This window comes from Magallana gigas, chromosome 7 (genome assembly GCF_963853765.1).
Source record: "Magallana gigas chromosome 7, xbMagGiga1.1, whole genome shotgun sequence".
In the NCBI taxonomy this organism is placed as follows: Eukaryota; Metazoa; Mollusca; class Bivalvia; order Ostreida; family Ostreidae; genus Magallana; species Magallana gigas.
Window position 1 is genome coordinate 44,749,862 of NC_088859.1, and position 24,940 is coordinate 44,774,801.

Genomic DNA, 24,940 nt, shown 5'->3' on the forward strand with positions numbered 1-24,940 from the left:
GATACTTTTACCTACACCGATTAATTAAACAAAACTAAGAAACATCAGGAAAATTTCAAATATGATTAGAATCGCGATTTTTGATTGGCAAGCTAAAGACCAAAGTCAACAAAAAGCGATTACAATTTGATTTTCGATGGAAAGTTTTCAGTTAAAGTTTCTTTTAGGATGACGATCAGCAAGATCACCTTGCACTTGACGTTTTTTCTCATTGGTTAGATAATTTTACTCAAGCTTATTTTTCAATAGTATAATAATCTAAATTTCCTTTACTGTCATAGGAATTACACTATAATTTAATACGTAAATACGTGAATCGAACGAGCAACCTTATAATTTGTATTTATTTATAACTAATTGTAATTAATATCATAAGATTTCAAAAACTTTTCGGTGTTTGGAGATGCTTTTATTGTATCACATATCGTATACCAAGTGAAACAGTTTGTGTTTATTCGCGAAAATTACGCGTTTTTTTTCATTGCGAAAGTTTTGCGTTTATTCGCGATACATTTATTCTTTAGCTGTGAAAATAAGCTCAATAGGCTTAAAATTCCGTATAATTTTACGTACTACAATAACGATAATGCGGGAAATTTATTCATGTAAAAATAGTAAACAGTAAAAATGTTTAAAAATTAAGAATTCATCAACTTTTAATCTTCGTCTGCATGGCCAAGCTGCCTCATATGTAGCGTGGGTTTTGGGTCAAGGTCATACTGGATATGATGGTCCTAGAGCAAGCAGTCTGGCTAGCCCGGTCCTATTATTTCACTTAGAAGGACAGTCAGACTGCTGCAGATGGCTTCAGTCATGCGCATTGCATCGAGAAAGATTCACTTTAGAACCATTTTAACAAAAGCTTGGACTTTGGGTAGTTGTCTTAAACAACAATGTGACGTTGGCCTATCTATTTCATTGTCAGCCACTCAGCCATGGCTCTCTGAAATCAACAAGATTTGTCTTGCTTTTGAGCTAAGACTACGCAATCAGTGCATATTTCGCTTGAAACAGCGTCATTTATAACTTGTTTTGACGCAAAGAGTAGATAGCTACGTCCTACTGAAAGTCCAATGTCTTGTTAAAATGGTTCTATGTGTGCAAAGGAGTTTAAAGAAATATTCAGAGTTTAACCTTATAATCGTGAACAGCATTTTTTGAGAGGGTTGGATACTCTTTCACATAAAGGTAATGCAGAAGGATATATTAAGGATCACTATATAATCAAACTACTTAGTATATATGGTGTATATCTACCGAGTATGATTCCTTCTATTTTTTACGGTAACTTCATAGCTCTATTTAAACAGACAGTACTGAAATTTATACGCCCCGTTTATCGATTGGTCGAGACCTAAAGCGACTGAAACTGACAGAAAACTGACAGGATTGAAATATACACGCCCTGTTTATCGATTGGTTGAAACCTACAGCGAACTATGAAAAATCACGAACTGCACGAAATAATCATGATGGTGTCAGACTAAAATTCCCATAAAGACGATTTGGCTTTTTCTTTTAGCTAAAGTAGTGATGAAAATTAACAGTAATTTAGTTAATTTTAATTACTTTTTACAATCAATGTATAAATTGTTTAAAGAACTGTGTAAATAATGATATAAACAATATAAGGTTGAGATCATTGCAGAAAAAAAATATATTTATTAACCAAACAACGCGGGTTATGTATTTTTTCTGCAATGGCTGACGCCATCTTCATATCCCGCATGACTCACTAAAGAAAGCATTTTAATGTTTAAATATTGAGTGCATGATGCAGGATTACGTGTAAGAAAAGATTATGATAAGAAACAAAAGTTTAATACTATTATACAAAATTTAATCAATTAAAAACCTATAACAAATTATTAAAAATAAGTATTAAAAACATTTCCTATGAACAATGGATGGGCCGGATTCGTCGTACTCCTGTTTGCTGATCCACATCTGTTGGAAGGTGGAGAGAGAAGCAAGGATGGAACCACCGATCCAGACAGAGTATTTCCTCTCTGGTGGGGCAATGATCTTGATTTTCATTGTACTAGGAGCTAAAGCTGTGATTTCTTTCTGCATACGGTCAGCAATGCCAGGGTACATAGTGGAACCACCAGATAATACGGTGTTAGCGTACAAGTCTTTACGGATATCAACATCACATTTCATGATACTGTTATATGTGGTTTCATGGATACCAGAAGATTCCATTCCAAGGAAGGATGGCTGGAACATGGCCTCTGGACACCGGAATCGCTCGTTGCCAATGGTGATGACCTGACCGTCGGGGAGTTCATAGCTCTTTTCCAAGGAAGATGACGAGGCAGCGGTCTGCATTTCATTTTCAAAGTCCAAAGCAACATAACACAGTTTCTCCTTGATGTCTCTGACGATTTCTCTCTCGGCTGTGGTGGTGAACGAGTAGCCACGTTCTGTGAGGATTTTCATGAGGTAATCGGTCAGATCACGTCCAGCGAGATCCAATCTCATGATGGCGTGGGGAAGGGCGTAACCCTCGTAGATGGGGACTGTGTGAGACACACCATCTCCGGAGTCGAGTACGATACCGGTTGTACGACCGGAAGCGTACAGGGACAGTACGGCCTGGATGGCGACGTACATGGCGGGAGAGTTGAAGGTTTCAAACATGATCTGTGTCATCTTTTCTCTGTTGGCCTTGGGGTTGAGTGGGGCCTCGGTCAGGAGGACGGGGTGTTCCTCTGGGGCCACACGGAGTTCATTGTAGAAGGTGTGATGCCAGATTTTCTCCATATCGTCCCAGTTGGTGACGATGCCGTGTTCAATGGGGTACTTGAGGGTGAGGATACCTCTCTTGCTCTGGGCCTCGTCTCCTACATAGCTGTCCTTCTGTCCCATACCAACCATCACACCCTAAATCCATTAGAAACAATTATCAATATTTTGGATGTTTTTGTAAAAATCTGGACCTAACAGAATCATTTCTGAAAACTTGATCAGCCTAAATCAATCAATATATCTTTAAATGTCTAATATACATTATGCCCTTGAACTTTTTTTTAACTTAGTACTTCTTGAAATTGTCGACAGTGATAGAATCCGTATTTATAATAACGTTGATTAAATAGAAGAAAAAGTCCCTCCGCTACAATCCCAACTGATAATATGTTAAAGCCACTCGAGATCTTGCCCAACCCAACTTCAAAAATCTAGTTCTTTACCTGATGTCTGGGGCGTCCGACAATGGAGGGGAACACAGCTCTGGGAGCATCGTCTCCGGCAAATCCGGCCTTACACATTCCGGATCCATTATCAATAACTAAAGCTGCTACATCTTCATCCTCCATTTTTCCAAAAAATAAAAAAATGCAGCTATTCCCGTGTGGTATTAGGTATATGGCAGAGAGAAATTGAAGGTGACCTAACGCGTGTCCTTTTTATATGCGGTCTTCCCAACCCTTGCGCAGAACTATTACCTTATATGGCAACATTACGTGAAATGCATATTAGGTTCGGCAAATATTAAAATTACTTCGCAGTGTTGTTTTTTAATTAATGAAGTGCGTATGCTATATAATTTATGCTTTACAACTTGACCGATTAAAAAACCCCAATATCTTGTGGCACCACTGCTCAGAGAGAGAGAGAAAGAGAGAGAGAGAGAGAGAGAGAGAGAGAGAGAGAGAGAGAGAGAGAGAGAGAGAGAGAGAGAGAGAGAGATGTACATTCTTATAAAACCACAAGTCGTTTTATGAATTAGAATTTTTCTCCTATCCATCAACATAGATTGTTACTGTACTTAGCTCTATAGTATAACGAAGCGTCAGTAGTTAGCCACTTTTGTACGAACGTTTTTTCTTCTAAATCAACATTTGTAAAAAAAATGAATTTTTCCCACTCAGACATAAAAATCAAGTAAATGTTCATAGGCGTCGGAACCGGGGGGGGGGGGCTAGGGGGGGGGGGGGGGCTTAGCCCCCCCACTTTTTTTGCAAAATTATACCTAACCATTAGAAACATAGGATAATAGAGGGTTCGCCCCCCCCCCCCTTTTTCTCGGAGGAAAGGTTATTGTTCCTTAATTTACCTTGAAAAGATTGAGAAGTTGGATTTTGGAAGTATTGGTATCTCCCCCCCCCCCCCCCCCCCCCCCACGGATTAGGATTTCCATGATTTTAGGAATTACTTTTTTCTCAATATTTTTGAGGATTAGTCTAGCCCCCCACTTTCAATTTGCTTCCGACGCCAGTGATGTTAATAAATGAAGAGGATTTCATTTCGTAATGCATTTTTTTAATCTGGTGTATAAAAAACAACGTCTGAGCAATCCTTCTGTGGTTTATGCACAAATCGGCAAATACCGAGACAAACATGCATAGGTGAGTTGATAAAATGAGGATAAGTCTCAACCAAAAAATGCATCAAACATTATCATGCTTAACCTCTCTATTTTAGGCGTACATATATTCGCTTTTTAGAGGCAAATATATATTTCTAAAATTAAAGCAATTATCATTATAAAAGACTTTGAAATGGGTCAGTGTCGTTAAGACAATTTTCTTCAATTTCCGTGCGTGCTGCGTATATTCAATATTTTTGAAGTTTTATGAAAATTATCCAAGCTTTTCAAGGTTTTGCAATAAATTAAGCGTCTTTATAATTTGAAATATATATAGAATTAGTGAGTTTTAAATAAATAAAATCAAATAAAAAATTGCTTTGATAAAATTAACATCCGTTACTGCGATTTTAATCCCCCCCCCCCATGCGAAGAATCTGAGCTAGATTTGTTAAAACAACAGGTATGTAGGAATAATTTTCAGAAAAAGTATCAGAGATGATCTTCTTTCAGAAAACCAAATTATTAAAACTATCTGGCAAACTTAATTTTTTAACAACGTGACTAGTGTAACGTTAATGGAGTAGCAATTTTGAGAATGACTGTTATTCTGTTTTCAGTATAGTGACAGTCTAATTAACACGTGTTCTTTTGAATACGATTAAGCAGCGTTTGTTGAACTTTTCCGAAATTGCAACACAACCAAACAATACCCAAACTTTCGCCTATACATTTTATACCGTGTAAGGACATATGTGAAGGTAAAAAAAGTACTGTTTTCGATATTCGGTAATATTGCTTTTAAAAAGCTATCATTCATAATTTCTAGAAATTGAAATAATTCAACATTGCATTAGAATCTAAAATGATCATGCACAACTGTCATTTCATAACATAATATTCCCGAGCTCTCTTTGATCTAATCAATCATTCGTGATAAAGTCCATACAGCGTGACTGTGCAGTAGAAGGTTTTGTCCGTGTGTGTGTAGGTGACGCACGTGTCAAGGTTTGTGTCCCACAGGCACCTGCTGCTGAGGCGGACACTATTGTCTCCCGCGCTTCCCATAGAAACCAAGCAGACGAACTTATAGCGCTCAAATTCCAGCGTCTTGACCTGTTTCAGTATAAGGTCGGGCAATCTCAACGTCATTTCCGCCGGGTTTGGCGTGGAATTGACGCTGTATTCATAGTTGTCCAAGAGAGGGGATAGCACGGCCTTGATAAGATCCTTGACACGCGCCGGGCTGAAGCGCTTGCTTCGATCAGGCTCCATTCGATAGGTGGGCTCATACTTTTTCTCAATGACCATTTCTGGTACGGCCTCCTTTTCGCTGATGACGGACGACTCAATACGAGGCTTTGTTAAGGTCTTGGTCAGTTTCCGCAGACGAGCAACCCCCGTGAGAGTGGGCGCTGAAATGTTACTGTTCCGGGGTGGGCTATCCTCTTCCTCTGTGTCTATATCGACAGACGACTGTTTCTGAGATAGCATGGCGTCTACAATATACATGTCAGAGTTCGTTTTATAAGTGTTACATATAACGTTATGATATGACTGAAAGCATATTGTCCAAGGTGATATGGGACACCTCCATATTGTGACGTGCTTCCTATCGATATAAACAATCTTTTCTTTTCCAAACAGCGTACGTAGCGCGATGGTTAAGAAGGTTAACTGCGAATCGCTTAGTCATAAGTTCAAATCCCACTGGTGCATTTACAATTTTTACCTTTCAAAAAAAATTTAAAACATTTTTGGGTCAAATATTGTAAAATTTGAAAATTCTAAAACGGCGAAAGTATTTTAATTGTAACGTACTTTTATCTATGTTGATACCAACCAATCCACCTTTTGCAAGGGTTCCAATCATTCATAGACACATGAATAAATAAAAAATACAAAACAAAAACCCGTAAAAATTTTGAATTAAAGAATACATACCTTAATTTTTCTAAGCACCGTATACCCTCTGTTCAATAATGCTGTAGGAGTCAAAACTGTAAGAAACCGGCGTCTTTTTTTCTACTTGAAAGAAACGGTGCAGACCGCTGGTGTTTAAATACAGTTCGATATTTTCCATTTTAATTTGTAAACAATTGGCCAGTGAGCTTTTGATAAGTTTGAGAAATATGTTCAATGAAAGACTATTACGTTACAGTGTAATTTGAACAGTTGTGAAGTCAACAAAAGGAGGTAAAGCTTAAGGTGTTATATCGACTGTGAGTTTTTGTGACCCTATATACATAGTGCAGGGCAGTTACTTTTGTCTTGATAAAAAAAGACTTATTGATTTGGACAATATCATTATGAACTGTTCTTCAAGTAAAATAAAAGCATATTGTTTCAGTTTTTTAAAATCTGCAATGAAAATCTAACTGCGCTTATGTCATACCTGCATTGTTTTATATGACCTTGGAACCACTAGCATATACACTTTTCAGAAGTACAACTTCTTGGGTTTTGAGAGAGAGAGAGAGAGAGAGAGAGAGAGAGAGAGAGAGAGAGAGAGAGAGAGAGAGAGATTACACGGGACAATGACCCAGTAGACCAAGTAGAGGATAGTTAATTTTAAAACTAATGTTAATTATTTATTCAGATATATTCAGATTGTAAGTGTCAACTTCATAAATTTCATTACTGGATGAAAAACAGATGGTCCCAGTCAATTAAAATTCAAGAAAAGCAGAGTACGTAAGCTTTAGTCTAGATCAAGTCATTATTTCTTTGAAAGATTGTGAAACTGTTCTGTTTACTGCCAGCACACAACTTCAATGTGCAGTCATAGGTAGGGGAGGGGTGGGATGATTTAAATTCGAAGCGTTTTTTATGTTCGTTTTTTTATTCCAGAAACGGGGGATAGAAGGTTATAAAAATAGAATATTAATTTTTTTCTGGTCTTGAGCAGGCAATATTATCAAACTGTCATTTTACGTGTACAGTTTTTAAACAAAATTAGTTAATCGAGCTGTTCCGTTTTTTACTCATTAGGTCTCTATACATGTGTATATACATATAGTTAATCACCCGGGGTCTTGCTATTTGATCAGTGAAATAATGAAATGTTCTAGTATGATCCAAATGCTGAATGAGAAATATACATGTATATCAGCATCCAAGAAACCTAATGGGGATGACCAGTGACGTGCATGGTATCTCTTCTGTAAATGGTAATGCACATTTACTGTGGGGGGGGGGGGTACACCAAAACTTTTGGAGGGAGAGTTGCTCAAACTAAACAGCAAAAAATCACCAATACTTAAAGCAAGAAAGAATCGAGAAATAATATTTAGAGGCCAGAAAAAAGGGTTGGGATTTGAGTACATATGTACAATCATGGGCGAGAATGCATATATTGTAATGTGCATGGCAACACCATAGTGATACATCTTGAGCATAGTTTGTACATCACTATTCAAATATTGATAAAGAAAAGTTTCTAGAATAAATCAAGAGACCCATGAGCCACATCGCTCACCTGAGGAACAATAGGTATGATAAAATCAGCTTAATGGAGTCATAATGCAAACTATCTGGACAATGTACAATAATATATGTAGATTCTGTATCAATAAAATCCATTTCCCCCTTGGATATTCTTATGTTTATAATCATTAATCCCTTTTCTAACAGGATGATTTTATAGTCATATCACATGTTGAGTATTGCAGTTCTAAAAAAAAATCCTTAACAATAGTTTATATATGGGATATAAACCTACAACAAACTCTGAACCTTTTTGTGAGGCCAAAGAAATGTCCTAGGGCCAAAGTCTTAACAATTATAAAGAATCATCTGGCTGATTAGTTTCTGAGAAGAAGATTTTTTAAAGATTTACCCTATATATTCCTATGTTAAACATTGACCCCCCCCCATTGTGGCCCCACCCTACCCCTGGGGATCATGATTTTCACTACTTTGAATCTACACTACCTGAGGATGCTTCCACACAAGTTTCAGCTGATTAGTTTCTGAGATGGAGATTTTTTAAAGATTAACTCTGTGTGTCCTATGTAAAACTTTGATCCCCGATTGTGGCCCCACCCTACCTCCGGGAGTCATGTTTTTCCACAACTTTTAATCTACACTACCTGAGGATGCTTCCACACAAGTTTAAGCTTTCCTGGCTGATTAGTTTATAAGAAGAAGATTTTTAAAGATTTACCTTAGATATTCCTATGTAAAACTTCGACTCCCCATTGTGGCCCAACCCTACCCCCGGAGGTCATGATTTTCACAACTTGAATCTACACTACCTGAGGATGCTTCCACACAAGTTTAAGCTTTCCTGGCTGATCAGTTTATGAGAAGAAGATTTTTAAAGATTTACTCTATATATTCATATGTTAAAATTCGACCCCCCCCCATTGTGGCCCCACCCTACGCCTGGGGGTCATGATTTTCACAACTTTGAATCTACACTACCTGAGGGTGCTTCCACAAAAGTTTCAGCTTTCCTGGCTGATTAGTTTCTGAGAAGATTCTTTTTAAAGATTTACTCTATATAGTCCTATGTTAAACTTTGACCCCCCCCCCCCCATTGTGGCCCCATTCTACCCCCGGGGGTCTTGATTTTCACAACTTTGAATCTACACTACCTGAGGATGCTTTCACACAAGTTTCAGCTTTCCTGGTCTTATGGTTCGTGAGAAGATTTTTGAAAATTTCTCGAAAATTTTCATAAATTCCTAATTATCTCTCTTTGCAAAAGGGCCTGATCCTTAATTTTTACAACTTTGAATCCCCTTAGGCTTAGAATGCTTTGTGTCAAGTTTGGTTACAATTGGCCCAGTGGTTCTTTAGAAGATGTTTAAAATGTGAAAAGTTTACAGACAGACGGACGACAGACAAAATGTGATCATAATTGCTCACTTGAGCTTTCAACTCAGGTGAGCTAAAAAGATAAAAATCAGAGTTTTGAATACATTCATTACTTCGATCATCTCTTTGAATAGAGTTTAGGAAATACATGTTTATTTTCATTTCTTAAAAACATTTTATAATCGGGAAAACTAAGACCGGGGGGAGGGGGGGGGCCTTAGCCCCCCCCCCCCCCCCCATAAAAAAAAACCTCGAAAAAAAGAACATAAAGCAAACAAATAAAAACTAAAATAATATGCTCCATGGAATGATATCTTCCCCTGAACCACTTTAAAAGATATCAAAACCCCAATAGTTGAGAGAGAGAGAGAGAGAGAGAGAGAGAGAGAGAGAGAGAGAGAGAGAGAGAGAGAGAGAGAGAGAGAGAGAGAGAGCACTCTTTCAGTCTTTAAGAAGCTACGGTTGTCTTTCCTAGCAGATACGACAAAACTAGGGTTTTTTAGTCGAGCTATAATTCTGCTGCTAAAATTGTTTACAAGTGATAAAATAGTTTATTTAGCACTTAATTCATCAGCATACAGCCCATGCATTTCTTATATCAGATTGGGAAAGGTACAACTGTAGTATCATTTTCAAAGGGAAAGGAATATCTCCTTAAGATCTTCACATGGCAAAAAAAAAAACCAAACAAAAAACAAAAAAAAAAAAAACAACAAAACAAACAAACAAACAAAAAACAAAACAACCACCCCCTCCTCAAAAACCATCCACCCCCTCAAGAAGTTAATTGAATAGAAATTAGATAGAAATGAAACAAGACAAAATGCACCAACGTAAAGTCTCAAATTCTCAAATTTCTACTGAACCGGGATAGAGGATGCTCGTTTCTTTACTGTAAAGTTTCAATTTTTAACTCGATTAGTTTTTACTGATTTTAATAAATAGAGAGATCAGTTGGCTTTAGAAGTACAGTTTGGGTGCAGTTAGACTGTTAGAGATCATTCATCTTAAAAACTTACACCTTTAAAAAGTGCTAACGACTTCATTGACCAGCAGAGGTTATCTTTCTTGTTAAAATCAAATCGCAACAAATTACTGTAATTTCAAAATATTCTACGAAAAATAACCTGTTTAAAGAATTTGTAATCGATAAAAGAATCATAAAATGATTGCAATTGTTTTAGAAATGCAGTACTTTGAAATGCTTACAAGAAAATGTTGAAGGAAGAAATAATCAATGTTTGTGGCATTTAAAATTGCAAGTAATTGGGGTGATCGTGATGAAGGGACATATAGCTGGTACTGAGCAATTTGCTGTCATTTAGAAAAAGGCTGCAATACGTGGACTATATGCACGTGTCTCCAACGGAAACGTAAAAATCCTTAGGTTGTCCAATATTCCACTGACTCTAACCCTCTGCATCTATTATATGGCATGCGGGAGAGACACCATACTGCAAAAAGTGTCGTGATGATTAATAGAAGCAAGCCTGTGTATTGCCTTTAACTATGACCCTTTTACATCAGAATTTAAAGAATTCACACTTATAACATGATTATGCTAGTGAAGATTACATGTATAGTATACGGAATTTTTTTAATTGTTAACTTTGCAGAGACAGTTTTGTGTAAAATTTTGATCCATTTTACCTGAGATTAAAACTTTTATATACACAAATATTCAATCATATATACAAGCAGTCATATAATCATTCAATCATGTTTTGCCTCAAATGCATAATAATTGTATTCAATAGTTCACTAACAGAAAACTAAATGTAAAGTTAAGCTATACTGAAAAAAACCACACCGCGATTTATGCTTTTGAAAGACTTTTGCAGTTTCGGCATTACATAAAACTTATTCCATGATACTGACAGCTGATATCATATGCCGATCATTATTTTTAAAGGAATACTTTGATTTTTTACAGACCTCACTTTTGCGATTTTATTTTATTTTTAGCCGGGCTCTGCTGAAAGCAGAGTCCTGGCTATAGGCAGGCAAATCGCCTATGTTACTATAAATAGCACAAGTAAACAAAAAACCAAACAGCGTCAAGGTAGAGCTTCCGCTATACCAAATAGTTACACAAAGAGCCACGTTTTGTCAAAAGTGTTGGCATTTTGTTTCTTTTTTTTAAATTTCGAATGAATTGTCTATCTTTTTTAGTTTTCTTATTAATAACGTGTTTTTAAAACATTACTATGCATTTTGGACACATACAATGCGCATGAATTTCCATGAACTACTTTGCTGCGCGATGAAGAAATGGGGATTGAATATATAATGCTTGTTTCAAAATTCAGGCAGCAACTGTTGAACTTTTTAACTTCTACTAGACAGACATATTTTTGTTTATAGCCGCTTACAAAATTTGGTCGCTCTCTAATGCTTTGTCGACATTAAAAGCATGAGAGAGAGAGAGAGAGAGAGAGAGAGAGAAAGAGAGAGATTTTCAGTCTTTACTACACAATATGCATAAAGACACACCAAAAGAGCCCGGCTTTCAGAACTTCAGTACTTTGATTTTTTAATTTAAGCTTGATTTCTTATATGCTTGATAAGAATTAAACATAAACAAAACTTTTTCCATTTTGATATCTCAATGAAATGATGCATGGTGAGTGTAGAGTTTGCAATCTTTTTAGTCAGTTTTTTTCCAAATACAAACTACCTCAGTGAACTATAGCTATAACGAGAAATGCAATTTTCCCGTCAAAGATTTGTCTGATTTTTGTGAGTTGATTTTAATCAACTCTCCTATGCAGTTACTCAGACAAACCGAAAATGAAACAGTGTTTGGACCTCAGCACAAATCATCACCGCTGACAAGACTTAGTTCTTGAAAATAATCGATATATTCAATGTAATGTATGCTGAAGCATTGTTTTCAAGGAAACTTATTTATAAATACCTTGAAAATAGTCAGATTTTAAATGGTACGAACAACTTAAATATTTGTTGTAATCGTATGTATTCCTACGCCAGAGTCCAATATAGTCTCGTTCAACTCGACGCTCGGTTGTCTCCGTAAATCCTTGTCGAGACTAGAGTTCAATATTGCTTGGATCCATACAATTTTCGAGAAATATTTCTATTACTGATACATAGTCAGGCACGTAGCATCGTTTTTGAAAGTGGGGGGGGGGGGGCAGACTCATCCGAAAAATCTTGACAGACAAAATAAAAAAAAAATAAAAAATAAAGGAAGGTTACTTTCCAAAATCCTGAAAATCCTAAACCGTGGGGGGGGGGGGGGGGATTTATCTTTAAATATTATTTAACATGATTCATATGGGGGTTTCTCGTCATTCTTGTCGAAAAAGTCCAAAAATTCATATTATAAAAATGTGCGTAATTCAAATTAGAAACTTCATGTACTTGTCATGCAAAATAACATATCGTTGATTTTAAAATAAATAAACATCGACAAAATCAATTCCCGTCAGTTCTTCAGTACTTTGATTATAATCGCAAACGTACGTTGTATTTTTTCATATACCAGGCGATGGAGGGATAACAATGTCTAACATACCTCCATAACAAATACAATGTACTATGTACGTTTGTTATAAAAATTCCGAATTTAGGAGGGGTGGGTGTGTACGGACACCCGATGTCCCTAGATTAATTCCCAATTTCATTATTAAACCTCTACAAGTGCTGCTGATATATAAATGAAAATCAGCTTGATTACGTATTGTCTATGATTATCGGTACTTTTAAAACTGAAATTCTTTGAATATGACAGCTTTAAATCATCCTTTTAAATGACCTCCTTATCTGTCTATTATAAATAAGACTCGGGTAAAATTCCAATAAGAGGGCTTTAAACTGTTCTATTTGGTGTCAAAGAGATAGACCTGTTTTTAATAAACATGGATTCATTAATGACAATACAAGTCCCCGGTAGCTGTCCTTTGAGAAAGAAATTAGAATTTCAGGCGATTTCCCCCGTATTGACTACCATTGATTACTGGCATTCTAATTGTATGTAAGCTCAATAGCTTCGATCGCATGTGACACGATGGTAGTCTTTTTACAAATGACAACTGGCGGAATAAATGATGATTTACGTAACTGGTTTAGAAGATCTCATTGAAACTAGAAAATAAAACACGAAAAATTATATGGAACAAAGGGTTTCTTCTTATTTCAGATATACCCAAGTTCTCCAGTACTCAGATTAATTCTTAAATGCACATGTATTTATTTTCTCTGATTTTATAATATTTTTTTATATACATTTAATTATACAGAATTGTATGACTGTGTCATTCTCCGTTAAGAAAATACCGAACACGGTATGTACATTTTGTCTAATGACCGTTGCTAGTTTTGGATAGCTGTGCAAACTCGCTAGAATTTACGATGTTCCAAGGTTTCTAATGAAAGTGTACCACAGTGCGTAGTAACTAGATACATTACCGGTAAATAGATATATAGGTGTAAAAATGGCACTTACCTACATAGAATGGAGGAAAATTATGAAATGATAAACGAATGAGTATATTAAAAAAATAAAGAAAAGATAAAAACGTTTTTGTTACAAAACTGATATGCATGATAAAAATTCTCACAAGCCATTGGGGAAGGGGGATGGGGCATAACTATTCTCTTATAACCACAAAGTGATATTCAAAGAAAAGGTTTTGATAAAACCTATTTCACTGCATAGGCACTGTTTTTCCTTCAGTCTAGCCTGTCCATATCAAGCATATGGTCCTCAGGTCGGCCCAGGTCATTCAGATTTGGGTTATTCCCCGTTGCCGTTGAGTGACTCTTGAATAATACACGACGCTTTTTGTCATGATAGGATTCAAATCATTAAATGGCTCATTATTCCCTTTTAAGTGTGAACGTCTTAAGAAAGAAGGGCAATTTCCTTTTCTGTAATCGATTTGGATAAAATTGCAGGATATTTTTCTAACCGTCTAAACTTGAAGGTAGATAATGGACCGAACAATGGAGAATAAAAATAGTGAATGAATTATTATCAAAAAGTACACGCGCTCTGTCGATTTCAATAGTCTCGAGTTTATTCAAAGTTAAAAAATAGCGAATGTCAATCTAAAGGGAGCGGCGTGTTCCATTGTACGTCCCTATTCCCGGAGCTGGGACCATTACCTCAGTTATTCTAGTCTGGAATATGCAAGATTATTAGAGATATGGATATTGCATTGGTAAATATACATTTAAATAGAAATCGGACACCCCTATGTTTGCAGTCCTTATATCAAGACATCTTTTGTGCAAAATCTTTAAATTGTTGGTTTTTCAGATAGAATATGCATCAAATATAGATATTACAGTTATATTAGAGTTATTGGGCGATGCATTTACATAAGGGAAAACGAATTCATTTTTCCATACCATGCATCGAAGAGGCCCAAAAAACGTTTATGACAGGCATACAAAATCATGATCCACTGAAGGTGTAAAGTGTTTGTTAAGAAAGCTCCTTTTAGCCTTTTAAAATAAAAAGTATAATACTGTTGTTTTCTCTTTTTCTCAAATGTTATATATATCGCCAAACTAAAACTGAGCTAACAGAATACATATGTATACATAACAACTTGTCTTTTGTAAATATCTCTCTCAAGAATTATGAACTAGGAGGACATTTTCCATGACACGGTTACTTTTGTACTGTAGTTTTATTTCCTTACGTTTTTAATTTAATTTCCGATAGTTTTCGTATTACCTGGTTTACTTCTAGACTGGATTTTTCATGCACGAGCGCTTCCACGCTCAGTATAAATAGATTTACCGGGGAGTATTCGATTAATGCGAAGTTCGTTACAAAGCACTACAGGTTTTGTCTTTGGTTTTCCCTACCCGCCCTGACCCAAATATGTTTTTTGAGATCAACTAATATTTTTGTGTTGTCGTTTATTTGCATGTTGAATGGATATTAAATGCGATTTGTAACGAACGCACCAATCCTCAAAAAATCTGTTTTGTTTTTCAATAACTTACTAAAGAAAATATTTATTTTTTGAGGAGTGAAACGTGGGGGAAAATAAATAAATATGAACAGGGGGGGGGGGGGGGGGTTACCGGAAACAGGAATAAACTTAACACATTCATTTTACTATTATTTTTTAAATCTCAATTTTATTTTACTTATATGGTGAACAAAGTATAAATCTCATTAATAAACAAACAATTTCTGACATGACTATAGCAAATATCGTGTATTATGTATGGACAATGCACAGAAAGTACAACAAACATTACGTTAGAGGAAACCGGGTCCATTTAAATATAAAGTTCAACGTTTTAATCATACAGTGGCATAAAATGCCTGTGAGGAAAATAGTACCTAGCATCCCACTTTCCGTTAATTGCTGGTATTAGTGTTTACAATCAATATTTACATTGAGGTTTTTGTCATGAACCTCAAATCAGCTTTGAAAATTCAATTTATTCCAAAATAACATAAAGGCCAAGAATCAATGTCATCGTTTGTCGCCTATTGAATATCAATCTGTATCCACACAGTGGTTTTAGAGAGAAATCAACAGAAAAAAATCAATATATTAATTAAAAATATGGATTTTAAACCAAACAGGCAAAAAGTAGAAACTTTAGTAACTGATAGCTTTTAAACACGCTGTTGCCCATAGAGACTGGGCTACGAAAGCTTTTAATTGACGTAAATCTCCAGAAAGGATTAACAAACGGATTAACGAGAGAAGAAGTCACATAATGGCCGGTTCAAAGACTAAAGACTTTTGGATCTAGAATTACAATTAATTACTGGGGACATTGTGTGCTATTATTTACGAGTTCGGCATTTTCTATTTCTAGATTTAGTTCTAGTAATCGTTTAATACTTTTACACGTGGTTTAAAACCTTTGGCTTTATTACGTAGGTAAACGGGTAGAATGAAATGGAAAAAAAACCCCGCGAATATCAAGTATACATGTAGTTGGATGAAACATATGATACCGCGTATATATAAATGTCCTTATTTCGAATCGTTCCTGTCTAATTAATTACGTATGCAGTGTATGCAAATCTACTCACATCTTGTCGACACACTTTCATTATAACAGTGATCAACAAGTTAAACTTTGCAATACCAAACACGATACCACAGATGCAATACCGATACAACATAAAATCTCAGGTTTTGGCAAGTACTAATAGAAATCATTCTGCGTATATACCGTACACAGTGCATGCGCAAAATATATCGGAATTTTTGAAAGTATATGATGCAAAAGTGTCAGTATCTGGGAACCATTGGCATCGACTGGACATCTGCAGGCCCTGTCCCTGTTGTTCACCAATCACAAGCAAGCAGACGATCTTGTAGCGGTCAAAGTTCAGCCGCTTGACGCGGTCTTTGATATCGTCACTCAGAATCTTCCCAAACGTCGGGGTCTGTCGCTTGTCGTATGTGTAGTTCTCCAGGCTCCGATGCAGGGTCTCCTTGATGATGTCTTCCACTGAGCGGACGGAAAACTTGACTTCCGGTGCCATCTTGTAGGTAGGTTCCTGTCTGAGGCTCACAGACTGTAGGTTTAAGGAAGACCCCTGCGTGTCCTCCCTTTTTATCGGGGCCCTGGTTGACATTCTCCGACTAAACCTTCTGGCACTGCTAACACCAAGCGTGGGTCCCCCGGATCCTGACCCCCGGGATCGTAAACTCGGTGTCATGCTCTTTTTGCGATCTCCGAGGGATATCTTCAACACCGGCTCAGATATACTCACGCTGGGTTTGATTGAGTCCAGGTGTTCGTTGGAACCACTCGGTGGAGCGGTCAAGCTTCTCTTGTGTCTGGACATATTATCCATTTTGTGGTCACTGATCTCGGGTAGTCACATGAATGACGAACAAGGTCTGAGAATCAGAACACAGATATATGTCTGGTAAAAGATGACCAAAGAAGAAAAATTAGGCACGAAATGTTGTGTTGAGTCCACAATTTATGTCCAGTTTTTGACAGTAACAGTTCCCCAAGCCAGCTGTACACTTTCTCCTAGCTATATCCGAGGTGTTACCGACTCCTAGCTACCAGTATTAGGATTAATCAGAGACCAGAGGTCCCTATTTTAGTCGGTTAATCTATAATCTTCTTGAATACTTTTAACATGTTAAAACACCAGATTTCTGAGTTAAGGGGTCCTGACAAAATACACACGTGAGGTTTGATTATAAATTTTGATGACACCTCTAAAGAAAATCATAGGAAAAAATCTGGAAAAATCTGCATTGAATGTGTCTTATTTTTTATTATACTCTTTCGATTTTTCAACAAGAAAAAGCAAATAAGACACATGTAAATAATTTCAAAGCCCTTCTTGTTCTACATGTAACTTCATAACAAACAATTAATTTATTCCAAGGGCATCTAGAAATAATTTTTGATGTTAATAGAAACTTAAATCAAAATAAAAATTTGGTAAATGTCTTTATCTTGATACAATGCAAATGGTAAAAAGTAACGTAAAATCGATAGATTGTAATCAATTTACTACATGTTCATGTTTATGAATCTTTCAGAAACAGTAACGATATAAAATATTGTGTACATATATAAACAAACAAAAACCCACGTCATATCATATACAATATAGTACATGTACCTACAGCCGATTGACTATAACATATATTTATTCAATAGTAAGCGATAAACAGTAACCTAAAACCATGGACAGTATAGTAGTGTCCCGTTAATATGTCTCCAATGTATAGACAAAAATCCGTTATTTGCATGCATGGTAAACCACTGTAAAAAGAGTTTTTAACCAATTTTGTTACTGATGTACTGATGTATTTTACCTGTCAGGTGAAATATCTACCTTTAAAAATAAAATCATACTTAAAAATAATTCCCATAGGATATTTAAAATTTCCTACCGGAATTAAAATTTTCTAGGTATCCCGTGAAAAAATTATTTTTTTGGCACTGGTTTAATTAAAAAACATTGTTAAGAACCAACATGGCACCTTTGTGGACGTTTATGTGAGTATGAATACGAATTGGTCATACGACCAAGATTTGAAGTTTGGGTAAATTCATATTTAATTCTATTCTGTTGTAAATAAAAAATCCAATTATTTTATCTTTTAAACTTTAATATTTTCCTATATTTTTTATAAAGAGCTGGGAATTCTTCTATAGGAGACCAATACAGTCTAAAAAATGATATCGACCATTCAGAGTGAATGAATATATTTTTCGAATAGTAACAATAACGGTGTCCCATAATGTAACAAAAAATAGTTCGACAATGTCGCAGTTACATAATTAGTATATTTATTAGTCAATATTTTGTTAAGTCAACACAAAATTTTAAATTGAAGCAAAACTGTAAACGATCAATGGAATGTATTTTTTTTTTTTTTGCTACTTTCGTTGAAGATTGAAATTCAGATATAACTGCTAAAATTGAAAATTTCCGTATACAGATAAAGAGAGGAATTTTCAGATACATGTAGTGTCATGAGTTTAACGAACAGGCTGACCTATTTTCCGAAGGATCAGAGAATGCTTTGCAATTTTTTCACTCGATGAAACGGCTAGATAAGCTGGTGGCGCTGATGGCAACACGTGTATACATATAGTGGGTGCACTGTAGTCTGAACGATAAGTTGGTCTTATCGCAATCGCTGTTTTGTCCAGAATTTGCAAAAGAATAAAGAAAAAAACCCCACAATAAATAAAAAGGATTACGATGGAGTATTATCAATGACGCTTCGACCATTTAGTGCATGCTCTTATTAAACAAAGATAAGTTTTGAAAAGAAATTATTTATCTTTGCTACAACTTTATACATGCTTTTAATAAAATATGTGTTTGATTTGTTTTTTTTTACTGGATTTCGGTTGGTTTTGTTTATGTAGTATAAGAAAGGCCCGGGGGCTCAATATATATTTCAGATACATGTAGTGTCATGAGTATAACGAACAGGCTGACCTATTTTCCGAAGGATCAGAGAATGCTTTGCAATTTTTTCACTCGATGAAACGGCTAGATAAGCTGGTGGCGCTGATGGCGACACGTGTATACATATAGTGGGTGCACTGTAGTCTGAACGATAAGTTGGTCTTATCGCAATCGCTGTTTTGACCAGAATTTGCAAAAGAATAAAGAAAAAAAAAGACAATAAATAATAAGGATTACGATGGAGTATTATCAATGACGCTTCGACCATTTAGTGCATGCTCATATTAAACAAAGATAAGTTTTGAAAAGAAATTATCTTTGCTACAACTTTATACATGCTTTTAATAAAATATGTGTTTAATTTGTTTTTTTTTTTACTGGATTTCGGTTGGTTTTGTTTATGTAGTATAAGAAAGGCCCGGGGGCTCAATATATATTTAATCTTATAGTGACCTATATTCCGTCTGGCTTCTGTGCAGAAGTAAATACCGTGAATGTGCTTGACAAGAACAAAATTTAAAGCTTAATATTTTTTCAATTGATATCCTTAATACATGAACTTGATTTTTTTTTGTTAGTCCAAATACCTCTCTCTCTCTCTCTCTCTCTCTCTCTCTCTCTCTCTCTCTCTCTCTCTCTCTCTCTCTCTCTCTCATAAATTTGTTTAGTTTCAGTTTACATCTTCGACTCCTAAGTTGCTGTGCTTTTCATATTATAAATTCTAAAGAAGGAAAGCAAGTCTTTAAAAAAATATGTCCATTCTTTAGGATAGGCAGTCAATCTAAGAACATTTGTTTAAACTTTTATTGATAATCTTAGTAACATGAGCCGATATTAAAAATCACCCCAACTCAAAAATTAATATCATTGATATGAATGATATTTCACCCGAAATCAAATATTGATTTAGGCTGGTGGCAAGCATAAGTAGGACAGGTCGGTTGACGATACAAACCTGTTATAAATCATTACATATATGCTAAAATTCAACGGGGTAGTTTTACAGAAATTGAATAGTTTGTTGTGGATATATAAAGATATTAACCTCTCCAAAAGACAACAATCTTTAAAAAGGACGCATTTATTGTGATTCGTGTCATAGTCAGACGAGCTACATCTAGCAACTTATGATCTAAATTCATATCTCAAGACATATATTCAATTTACAATGATTTATACATTTTGTAGACACTTCCAGTGTTTGAGGAGCTCTTTGACCCAGCTATCCACACTAACATGCCTTCAGATCTGAGCACTGCAGGGCAATATCTGTAAGTGCTCCAAAAGAAAGACATTTTACACCTTCTCATCTTTGATGAAAAAATATACTACCTCATTTCAGAACGAATTAAATGGGTGTGCAATGTTTAAAAGATTGTAGACAACCAAGAAAACAACCCTCAATTTAACATTCTTTAAGAGGAATATGAGATTTTGGTAGTAAATTACTTCTCAAAGCATAATCCCTCACTTGATCCAGTAAATTCCATTTCTTAAAGACTCAACCATTGAGCAGACTTTAATCTACTGTGGCCTATAGTAAATAATAGAGACCAGAGTTAATTTACAACCGTAAACTCAAATGTTTTAAATAGACCTGTGAAAAAAAAGGTCACACACTACTTATCGTAAATACGATTTATTCAATATCACATATTTGAATATACATGTATATGGTTTGTGAATAAAATACAGATCGTACAAATGTACGATCAAGAGTGTAATTAAATGAAATATAATATCATAGTTATCAAGAAAAATGACATGTTAAAGCGTCTTCGTTGAACCTTCCATAAATCTACATGTAAAAAATGTAAGAAGTCTTTGAGTGGGATTTCACAAGCTCTAGTCCTTGTAAATATCTTTAATTTGGAATACAAATAAACAACCCCTCTATTCATTCCTTATATACCGCGAACACCGACACATTGCAAAATAGATGTTTACTCTGAAACGAGTATGATGTGAAATCGTCCGTTTTGGGATCCCAGGCACATCGGCTCGTGGCCAGAACCGTGGCCCCACGATTCTCACCCAGCATCACATTACAAATAATCCGATAGCGGTCGTAGTGAAGCGCTTTCACTTTCTCTTTGATCTGGTTGCTAATGATCTTCGTGAGATTTCCCGAGTATTTTTTGCTATAAATCATTCCCTCTAATTTCTCGTCAATAAGTTCCTTCACGATAGAATAAACAGTCTTCTCATTGTAATGTTCCTTGGGTTCCATGCGATAGGTCGGCTCATACTGCTTCACAGGAACCGACACCGTGGATGCTGCACGCTGCTTCTTTGATAACCTTTTGAAGAACTTTTTGGTGGCCAGCATTCCGGACAGAGACCCCCGGGGCTGGGCCGCCTTTGGGGGTGGCCGTTTGGCGGGAACAGCGATGCTGTTCCGTGGCTTATCGCTGATGCTGACATTGTCTTTCTCCTTCCGCTCATAAGCGCTGAGCTTCCGCTCGGTAATGAGCACCGGTTTAAGATCGGCGTTCTTCTTCTCGATGTCCTGCTCAGCGCTGGCTTTCATTTTGGCGAGCATGTTGCCAAGGGATGTTGGGTATATCTCACTTTATATAATGGGGCTGATCTTTGCTAAGTTATTCTAATAAGTTTACCTGAAATGGTATACAGTCATTCTTTAGTCAACAAACCAGTCAGAATAAGATCTTTATTTATTTCTAGTGAAGTGAAACACTTGTGATTTTGTCAAATATTTGTTTATTTTATTATTGATTCATTAAATCAAAGATTGCATTTAAATAAGGATGGTAGATATTCTGGATATTTAAATCTGCATTATAGAATATCAGAAATCCATAAAATGAAAAATCCTTTATCATAATAACCCATTACCCGACTCTTTTATCAAATCAACAAAAGTTGGCCGTGACAGCGAACAAGAAACAGAAAATTTAAAGCGTTCTGAAAAGCCACCAATAGGTGTTTTTGTCCCGTCTAGCTATGTCGAGGCGATGTTTGTCAGGGAAATTAAGTGATTAATTTCAGTATATAAATACTTACTGGGCAGTTTGTTGTGAAAATTGCCGTATCTAGTTACGTCAGATAAAGCCAAACAAATCTTAAGTTTCCGAGGGAGTCGTAAGCCATCGTACCAAACTTGTGTCTTTTTAAATAAAGAATTGTTGATATTGATATTTTATGTAATCAGAAATATAAGTCATTTTGACCTATAAAGGTTGATTTCTGCTCGTCGCTAGGGTCAGAGACAGCATAGTATCGATATCCGAGAATATCCCTCTGTAGTCAAACTTTAAATCATTGAGCAACATTGGGAGATCCTCTGCGATTAGAGAAAATCTATACTATATAATTCATCTAATTCCAATCGATATAACAAGAGTATTTCTCGTTTAATGCTACCTTAGAATGACTGCAATATATTTTGAGTTTAAGTAGAGTTCATTGCATGTCAGTTCATTGAAAAGTAAAGAATCCTACAAACTGACGGTACTACGCAAAGTCTACTTGTATGTCGTTAATACGAATCCAAAAGTGCATTTCGGAAATGCTAGAACGATTACTTTTTGTCTTTTCTCGCCTCATGTTAAATGATCTTAATCTCATAGAATTTAGGTTTATAATAAGAATTAATCCTAATTCAACGTAGTCAAGGATAAAATTTGACCGAAATCTACAGCTCTAGTTCTTTAAAGTCGGGAACTAGCACTAGAGAGTTAAAAGAATTATTATGAAACGCCGATACCAAGGCATGACATTCAAATTCAGTCACCTAATATTTTGTCAAACCTTTTGATATTTGCAATCAACTGATATTTCAGTCATGAAAGTTGATCAAATATAAAACAGCCATTAAAAATTTAAAAAGCTACGATCGTATAGTAAGTTCTGTATTGACACGAATGCAAGGAGTCGAAGACTTCTTACTATTTAACGGAGATTTTCATTTGATAAAAAATATTCATTCTAATAAAAAAAAAACCCAACTTACTTTTATGTTGTTAATAACAAATTTCTGAGAAATGCTGCCTCATTTTTCGTCCATTAACACAGGGACCTGTTTTGCCGTGTACATATAATCCTTTTGTGGTCCGAATGTCTCTTGCCTGCCCAGCTCCTGGCACGACCGTTAATCCAATCCAAAATAACACTGGAACCAAAGCTATTGTGGAATTAAAACCAGCACCCTGCTCTCACTCAGTTAAGCATAACAATTTCGTATCAATGTAAGTTCTATCTTTATTATTCGAGAACGAAAATATTTGAGGAAAAGATTTTCTTTCTTTTTTAAATCCCCCATTGATCCTCAGCACAACTTTGCACAAGACTACTATTAGTAGGTAAAATCTTTGTCGGAGATGTCATGGTTTTTAAAAGCCAGAATGAAATACCTACACGATAATGAAACTCTTGCCGAAAACTTCTTACATCTGAAAGCCTGCACTAACATGTAATTCTTGGTTCTATTATGAAAGATTTAAATTTGACCAGTGTGTACATATCTGTATATGGAGGGTTTTCGGACCCATTAGAACGGAAAAAAGCATCGAAGTGGTTAGTTTATCTTTAAGTGACTGCTAAAAAGCCAATTGAACCTTTTTTAATATAGGCAGTGCATGGTTCCATCTATGCTCTCAAGTAATTCATCGATGTAAATTGAAATCTTTAAAAACCCGGGGATAGAATTGAAAAAAATGGACCAAAAAATTTCGCGTATATAAATTTGCATTAGCCTACCTGTGGAATGGGTATGCAGGTATATGCTTATCCGAGCAGCGGCAATCTCCCTGGATATTAGATGATGTTCCGTCAGTTGCCAGTTACTGCAAGTAAACACAGCTGACGATTAAATATTTAAATCTCCGCTAGTAGGTGAGCGGAACTGATGGAAGGAAAATTATTCTCTCTACAGGAGGGTGAAGACTTTCTGATAATGCTCTCGCCCGTCTCATGTCAACATCAGGCGACCACCTTGCTGATTTCAAATGATGATCGATCCATGCTTCTCTCAATCGGTTTACTTACTGAATCAAATGAGGACCTATGCTTCTCTCATTCAGTTGACCTACTAACTTTAATGAGGACCTATGTTTTTTTCATCCAGCTGATCATGACTTACTGAATCAAATGAGAACCTTTGCTTCTCTTATTCAGTTGACATACTGAATTTAATATTGACCTTTGCTTCTCTCATTTAGTTGACATACTGAATCAAATGAGGACCTTTGCTTCTTTCATTTGGTTGACATACTGAATCAAATGAGAACTTTTGCTTCTCTTTTTTTAGTTGACATACTGAATTTAGTGAGGACCTTTGCTTCTCTCATTCAGTTGATTCACTGAATCAAATGTTGACCTCTGCTTCTCTTAATCGAATGACTTACTGAATTCAGAGAGGAACTTTGTTTCTTTCATTTAGTTGACAAACTGAATCAAATGAGGACCTTTGCTTCTTTCATTTAGTTGACTAACTGAATCAAATGAGGACCTTTGCTTCTCTCATTCAGTGGACAAACTGAAGCAAATGAGGACTTATATTTCCTCATTCAGTTGACATTCTGAATCAGTTGACAAACTGAATTTAATGATGCTTCACTCCTCAGGTTGGCATACTGAATGAAATGATTAACTATACTGTTCTCTTGAAATTGACGTATAAGATCTGAAGAAGACGACAATTGACATTCTGAATCTGATTAAGACCTATGACATCGTGAAGCTGATTTTAAAAGACCTAGGGAAAGATGAATCTGATAAAGACTATGACCTAAACTCCTTTTCTCACCCGACGACATTAAATGACTAGATTTCTGAGTTTCAGCTGTTGCTGCATCAAAGTTTTCGGAAAAGCCCGAGAATTCATATAAGAATAAATGTGCGTAATTGTTCTAATACAGCTAAGAAACTACTTGCCATGC

The 24,940-nt window shown here is 35.8% G+C and overlaps 4 protein-coding genes across 7 annotated transcripts; all 4 read right to left on the reverse strand.

Annotated features, from left to right (window-relative positions):
• Positions 1–1,818: 1,818 nt before the first annotated feature.
• LOC105326705 (actin, cytoplasmic) lies at positions 1,819–3,353 on the reverse strand. Its single transcript, XM_011426873.4, has 2 exons — positions 3,195–3,353; positions 1,819–2,886 (listed from the first exon to the last, which is right to left on the reverse strand). The coding sequence occupies exons 1-2, from the start codon at positions 3,318–3,320 to the stop codon at positions 1,882–1,884; spliced, it is 1,131 nt and encodes a 376-aa protein (XP_011425175.1). The 5' UTR covers positions 3,321–3,353; the 3' UTR covers positions 1,819–1,881.
• Positions 3,354–4,719: 1,366 nt separating this feature from the next.
• On the reverse strand, positions 4,720–6,417 carry LOC105326704 (dynein light chain Tctex-type protein 2B). The gene is made up of 2 exons (XM_011426872.4): positions 6,257–6,417; positions 4,720–5,811 (listed from the first exon to the last, which is right to left on the reverse strand). The coding sequence occupies exon 2, from the start codon at positions 5,804–5,806 to the stop codon at positions 5,240–5,242; it is 567 nt and encodes a 188-aa protein (XP_011425174.3). The 5' UTR covers positions 5,807–5,811; positions 6,257–6,417; the 3' UTR covers positions 4,720–5,239.
• An 8,819-nt stretch (positions 6,418–15,236) lies between these two features.
• LOC105326703 (dynein light chain Tctex-type 5-B-like) lies at positions 15,237–17,175 on the reverse strand. Its single transcript, XM_011426871.4, has one exon. It carries the CDS (start codon positions 16,941–16,943, stop codon positions 16,296–16,298), a length of 648 nt encoding a protein of 215 aa, XP_011425173.3. The 5' UTR covers positions 16,944–17,175; the 3' UTR covers positions 15,237–16,295.
• Positions 17,176–20,663: 3,488 nt separating this feature from the next.
• LOC105326702 (dynein light chain Tctex-type protein 2B) lies at positions 20,664–23,919 on the reverse strand. Of its 4 annotated transcripts, none has more exons than XM_011426867.4 (3): positions 23,760–23,919; positions 23,014–23,184; positions 20,664–21,658 (listed from the first exon to the last, which is right to left on the reverse strand). In XM_011426867.4, exon 3 carries the CDS (start codon positions 21,580–21,582, stop codon positions 20,938–20,940), a length of 645 nt encoding a protein of 214 aa, XP_011425169.1. In that variant the 5' UTR covers positions 21,583–21,658; positions 23,014–23,184; positions 23,760–23,919; the 3' UTR covers positions 20,664–20,937. The 4 variants fall into 4 exon arrangements, with proteins under 4 accessions (XP_011425169.1, XP_011425170.1, XP_011425172.1 ...); XM_011426868.4 differs by having other exon boundaries at positions 23,014–23,172; positions 23,760–23,918; XM_011426870.4 differs by lacking the exon at positions 23,760–23,919 and adding an exon at positions 22,065–22,167 and having other exon boundaries at positions 23,014–23,369.
• Positions 23,920–24,940: the final 1,021 nt, after the last annotated feature.